Consider the following 6,850-nt stretch of genomic DNA (forward strand, 5'->3'; position numbering starts at 1 on the left):
TACTTGCATTTGAACGGCAGACCAGAAATTATTTTCCTCTATCATACTTTAGAAGTAACAGTATGGGGGACACACCCTCCTCTTAAGACGAGGTAATAACAGCAATCATAAGAAACACAGAATTTAAACTTGTTCTTTGCTGAGCATGTAAACCATGAATATTTTTAAAAAAAATCTTTTTGTCTTATTCCTTTAAAGGTTTTTGTCTTATTCTTTTTTCAATTTTTTCTCTTGTTTTAATCTTTAGGAAGCATTAGTCGCCAATTTACCAGATACTGTAGTCATGCTGTTCCAAGATGCCATCGACTCAGCCAACAAAGGTCTCATTAACTGGATTTTCAAGCATCGTGGAATGAAACTCCTCTCTATCCTAAGTCTTCCGTATACCCTTCCTGCAGATATAGTCTATGCCATATTTGCCAAGTACGTATGCATTTAGCTTCGAAGTATTTTTACCTGCCTTTTTGCTACCATTCGCCACTTGAAGACAAACTAATGAATTCAACTTGATAGGATCATTTTTGTCAACAAAATAAATGACCAAATCAGAGATTGACGTTTAATCTTTAACTGAAATGGAGGACAATATTTCTCTCTGGTTATTAAGACTAGAATTTTTCCCATAGAATTCTTAAAGATACAAGCACCAATTTTGAAATCCTGCGGTGTTAGCCTCTCTAGAGCAGTTGAGAACATGAACCTCAATTCAAAAAATTGTAGACCGTAGGCCGATTGAAGATATCATGACTTGAGCCTTGATTGAAACTTGTGATGAGCCTAAATACTCAAAATTAGCCTAGTAGATTTCGAAATATAACTTAATCTACAAATTAACCAAAGTTCAACTAGGAAACAATGAAAATTTAGTGAGTTAGGGACCTCATAGTAATGATTATGTATGCATGCATAGTACATTTCTATGTACTATGAGTGGTTCTTCACTCTAGTATACAGTAAGACCTCAAATTATCAGATCGCTATTTAACGGATTCCGCGATTTAACGGATCGATCCTCCGGTCCCGTGAAGTCCGATAAACCGAGGTCTTACTGTATGTACCTCACAGTTAGGACTGTGTTTTTTACACAATTATCTGGTGCATTTAGGTGTACTGCACTTGTTTTTATTAAAATTGTCTCCGTTCTTTTGCAGATTTATGAGGTCAGCGCCCCGCATTGGCAACAACCTCCTCCTCATTAGCAAGTTCCTGTTGGAGCAACTGTCTCTATTCTTGCACCAGCTGAGCCAGAAAGGTGAGCAGATGAGCGCCAACATCTCGTGCCAGCTAGCTGTGTCGGAGTATGGAAGCAAGTCTGAGTCAACACACGACGTCGTCAAGAACAAGATGAACCTGAACTTCTCACTGAACATGGAGGATAAGGGCAAAGATGAGTGCGACATCTCAGGCAAGAAGTGCTTGTCGCGGAAGCCCAGCTTCAGTGTCAACCACTCATCAAACCCTGCTATTGACGACGACACCTTTGACCATATTCTGCAGGTCACAGCCCATCATGATGCACTCATGGCGTTCTACTACATGGACGAGAACAATAAGGTAAGATTTTGTGGATATTCATCCAAAGATTAGTTCAGGCACAAAATGAAAACTTATATCAACCGTTCAATGAGAGAGAGGCCTCAGTGCTACAAAATTCAAAAATTTAAATATTGATACAACTGCTGAAATTCATGCATAGACTGACAATTTCATTGGATCTTGCGGTGCCTGGATTTTGTAATTATACATTAAAAAATTAGTTACTTTGAATACTTCTCAATAATCTTGAACTCTTTCATTGAGGTTGAAAATTGAAATGACAATAATTTATCACAGTTTTTTGAGAGAATAGGAAAGAAGTGAGTTGAAATACTTTTATATTGTTGATTTATTGCTGACAAAATGACAAAAATTTTGAAATGAGCAGAAATCAGGAAAATTTAAAGTTATTGGCACAAAAATTAATTACTAGGTTGTTGTAACTTGAAGTACAGAAAAGCAAGTATTTTGTCAAAAACTTGACAAATTATTTGGAGGAGCTTGGTTAAAATTTCCTTCCTTAAAAATTTGCCTTCTTGCTCTAAATTCATTTTCCCCTGATGGTGACTAATTTTTTAGCAGAAAATGAATCTCTGTCAATCTGTTGCGCATGGATTCATTCTCAGAATTTATTTGAAATTTTCACTCTATCAAACATTTCTTATTGAGTATATTTTTGTGAAGCTAATGGATTATTATTTTTTATTTCAGGTGAAAGTCACAGAAATATTTGACGTAACTGAGGCTGATGAAAACGCAGAGTCAAACAACGTGGCCGAGCTAAGAGAACAGACTGACGAAACTAGGATACTAATTGATGAGGATGATTGCGACGAGTGGGGTGATGAAAATGAACCCCTTGCCAATGCATGGGTTACGTCTAACAGTGAAGAAGGTAGGTTCGACAAAAGTCTCCCTCTTCCTCTCAACCCTTCACAGACTACCTGAATTGAGAGGGTTTTTTTTTCTTTCTTTTAATCATTTGTGATTATAATCAAAAATTGATGAATGAAATTGCATCTAGTATCGAATATTGGAATTATCAAAACAGTATCAGGGCATCTTTTTGCCCTGCATTCAGTAAGGGATCCAGTAAAGAAGATAGATTTCTCTATAGAGTAATTTTTTCAACTTGCGTTGGAAAAGTAGAATTTGAATATTTGATGCATCTACTCTTTAGTGTCCTAAAGAATAAATTGCGGAGTATTCAGCTTATTTTTCTGACCCCAGAAGTTACGAAGGCACATGTTAATCAGGCTTTTTTCAGAACCAGACACTGTGAATTGTTCTTCTTTAAAGAAAACATTTTGAATTTCAAATTTCAAAATATCAAAATTGTGACTTGTTTCAACATCTTTTGATTTTTTTCTCTTTCCACAAAAATGTTTGTAAAATACTTCTCTGAGTAGTTGCTTAAAATTGCTATTTTTAAATTTTTGAAACTAATTTCTCTTTTATTGTGGACGGTTTCATTTACTGTCATCTATCAACTAATTTATTCGGTTTGTATTTCTCATTAATGACAATAAACTTATGTTGGATAATAGGATTAGACGGCTATGATGCAGAGGACGACAACAGTGTGAGCTCTCTGGACGATGCCGATGACTATCGCCGCGAAATGAGCACGATATTCTCTGACGCCGAAAGTGAGTGGAGGGAAAGCAACCAGACGCCTTTGACGAGACAATACAAATCAGAATCTAAGATCAGAATCGACTCGCGCCCCGAGTCTGACCAAAGCTCCAAAAGCGAAACTAGTCGCCCAAAGAAAACTTCGTACTGAGCGGAAAACGGTTCTGCGCATCCTAACTCTTGTTTTACTTAATTTTTTGTTGTGTTTCTGGTCTATTTACTGAAATCATTACCATTCATGGGATCTATTTTGTTTCATCACTTGTAACAAACATGTTTGATGCAAAAGAGGGTTTATTTTGCATCCATTTTTCCTCGAAGAGTTCTTCTCAAAGATAAATTGATATAGATAGATACAAATCATCAAGAATTATAAAATACTCTGCTGAAATTGAAGTTTTGCTTTGATTTACAGATAAATTTAGATATTTTTTTTAGATTTTGCAAATTTTCTGTTGATTTTTTTTATTTTAAGCCCTCTTTTGCGTCGAATGCATGAATTGACACTCGTGTAACATATTTTACTTTTTGGATTTAAAGCCCTCTTTTGCATCAGACGCATGAATTGACACTCGTTTAACATATCTTGTTTGTATTATTTTGCGGTTTAATTGACCTGTAGCAATTCTAATGAATTTTGTAAGTTTGTTCCTTGAGAATTTTCCTTACCAATATTTTCCCTGTTATTGAATTTTGTCCACCAGATTCCCCATTTTTCTTCACCACTTTTGTGTGGTGTTTTTTAATCCCTGGTATTTTTTATTGACAATTTTTTCGTTGTTCAGTTTTTTGGATTCACTCGGTACATATTTAAAACATTTTTTTGACGATTGATACTTTAGTGTTTTCCACTACTGACGGCTTAGTCATTTTCCATAAACATACTCTTTTCCTTCCTTTCTTCTAAAAACTATTTAAAAGAAAATATGCAGTGTAAAGAAGAAAGAAATAGGGAAAAAGAAAACTGAATCATGTCCAATTATTCTGCAAAATACATGTTCTCCTTGCACTGTGCAAAAGCCTAATCACAGCTTGAAAAATTAAACACATGATATATAAACTCATTATTCCTGACCAATGACTGAATTACCAACTTTCTCGACTGTTTTTGTAAATATGTATATTTTTGTAATTTGTGTTGTTTATCAAGGCATTTTTGAGATTTTTTAGTGATTCATTCATTGTAGATCTGAAATATCGCCTTCATCTTCTCATTGTTGCCTTCGATGGGAACAATGATTTCAAAACCCTGTTTCATTTTAAGTTTGACCCAATCCATCCCTTGACTTTAATCCTGAATCCATAGTCCCCTTGCTTTCGTACTTTTTTAGAGTGTTTTTTAACCAAGAGCAATATCATTTTAAAATTTTCTGTATTGTATTGGTCTCGTCAAAACGCCCTAATTCAAAACTTCGAAAACAGTATTTCATTTTTGGAGTCTCAATCAAGGTATTGAGAACCAGAATAGCATTTTCCTGTTTCCTTTACCCTCTGTTTTTCACTCTATCCGATTCTAAAAAGTTTTTAGAATTGAACGCTTCAAATATATGCACATTTTCTGGACCGATCGGGTTGTGAAGTAAGAACTCAAATTTAAGAGTTTAACCATTGAAAAATACATATTATCATGTAGAATATTGTAGTAATTGTTTTGCCCTTAATATTGAGGTTTGGACAGATTTATTGCGCTGAAGGTCCATAAAAAGAAATTGGGTACTGTATTTAAGTTTTCAGAACTGGTAGAGAAAGTTTCGGAGGATGTTCATCAATCAATCATTCATTACCTTCAATCAATATGTTGTCCTCTGCATAAAGAAATGTAACTTTTTCAGTATTTTTTATCAGCATTTTACTTTTTCATAGGAAAACTGTCGCATGAATTTGGCTGAAATTTTCTGTAATTTTTCCTTACTTTTGTGAGAATAGATCCTAAAATTTTCAGAAGAATTCGCGTAACAGTTCCTTTATGAAAAAATGAATTCTTCGATGGAATACTGAAACAGTGCGACCCAAGATCCGTTTCTTCGTGCAGTAGACATAAAGTAATAGCAAGACCTGGCTTTGGAATTTTATTTTAACTCTTGTATTTGTGATAAGTCTCTTTAAGTGCCAATTTAGATGATGTTATGCATGTTCTTGAATAAACAGTCATGTCTCATGAATTAATTTATTTGTCCTCTCGTAAGTTACTCATTAATTTGAGGCTTGTTGTAATTTTAAAACTATTCATTCGTTTATTTATTTGATCCATGATCATTTTAATATTGTGATAAGTTGAAAAAATGTATTTTGCTTGTTTTCATCTCATGATATAGTCTTGTCAGTTTTGCATCATAAAGTTTATCATTGTTATATCATTAATTTATTTATTTTTTTGTAAGAGATGGAATAGATCTATTTTGTAAATTTGATTCGCCCTGTTAGTACTATTATTGCTTTTTTAAGCTTTCTTCTTATTCAGTATGTACGTCTCCCTTCATTTTTATAACTGTTCCTAATTCGTTCCTCCCATAAAAATAAGTTGATTGTCATAACAATCTTACATGATAATGTCTTTCACAATGACTCTTAAAGCGTTCAATCTTGAATATCTAAAATGTCCATAATGTATCAATTTTTCAACAATCTTGACCTTTCCTTACTATAACTCCATAACGCAAAAACAGGAAAGTTTGTAACTGTCACTTTTCGAAAACATTCTTTTTCAAAAGTCTTTTTATTTTTTTCTCTGTTAATAGTTTGATGCTGATTGGACAATCGTTGTTATTATTAAATTTTCTTTTCTTTACATTTTAAATCTTTTTACCATTCCAAGAAAGTCTGATTATTTATTGAGATTTTTGAATAAGAAGAAACAAATAGGTAATGAATACTAAGTGAATTATGTTTTAACAGATAAATCTTTTTTTAAAATACCCTTCCGTTGTTTTTCTTTTCATTTCATATTTTCCTCTTCAATGACGTACAGTTTACCTCTATTGGCCAAGGCCCATAGCTTTTTCTGATTTACTTTAATAATTTTAAAACTTTTTTTTATTGAACAAGTCAATCTGATAACTTTTGACATAAAATGTTCCATATGATCAAGTACATATTGCCTCTTTGGGAAAATAAATTTTTCCCTGCTTCATCATCATTTTTTTTTCACTATAATTTTTTGAAACCATTTTAGAGAGAACGCCTTGAATGAAATAGCCCTTGAACCACTTTTCTTAAATGACTTCAACTTTTTCGTCAGTTCGTATTTTTACAAAACAAAATTATTGTTACCAGCAGTCTCGGCTTCCATGCATTTGATGGGCTATCTCTATGTTAAGAATACAATAGCTTTTACAGATAGTTGAGTGTGAGAAAGTTGATTTTCCCTCACACTATTTGTATCTAGAGAATTTATTCATGGTGCTTAATGACAACCTAAGTTCTTACAGAAAGGTACCATGTCCATTCACAAAAACTCCAACTTGCAATGAGGTAATTTCATATAATTTTGACTGAAATTATATTTGGCTTCAGTCATGTTGAAAAAATCCCTAAGATAGCTCTGAATCACTCAAACAATTTGTTAAATGATCGTCAGATCCAAGAAGAAAAGAGAAGGAGCTGTATCGACTAAAATTTTACGCACAGAGGTATCAAATTACTGGAGCAGACTCCTCCCCTTTCACATGTGTACTTAAAC

The 6,850-nt window shown here is 33.5% G+C and overlaps 1 protein-coding gene across 1 annotated transcript in view; it reads left to right on the forward strand.

Annotated features, from left to right (window-relative positions):
- Positions 1 to 6,089, forward strand: part of LOC109037409 (1-acylglycerol-3-phosphate O-acyltransferase Pnpla3) — a 32,258-nt gene extending 26,169 nt beyond the window's left edge. The window contains exons 6-9 of the mRNA XM_072302669.1: positions 252 to 423; positions 1,152 to 1,554; positions 2,248 to 2,431; positions 3,084 to 6,089. Coding sequence (XP_072158770.1) covers positions 252 to 423; positions 1,152 to 1,554; positions 2,248 to 2,431; positions 3,084 to 3,322 — 998 coding nt within the window. The 3' untranslated portion in view covers positions 3,323 to 6,089. The remainder of the gene's footprint in view (positions 1 to 251; positions 424 to 1,151; positions 1,555 to 2,247; positions 2,432 to 3,083) is intronic.
- Positions 6,090 to 6,850: the final 761 nt, after the last annotated feature.

The sequence above is a fragment of the Bemisia tabaci genome, chromosome 7 (genome assembly GCF_918797505.1).
Source record: "Bemisia tabaci chromosome 7, PGI_BMITA_v3".
NCBI classification, from domain to species: domain Eukaryota; kingdom Metazoa; phylum Arthropoda; class Insecta; order Hemiptera; family Aleyrodidae; genus Bemisia; species Bemisia tabaci.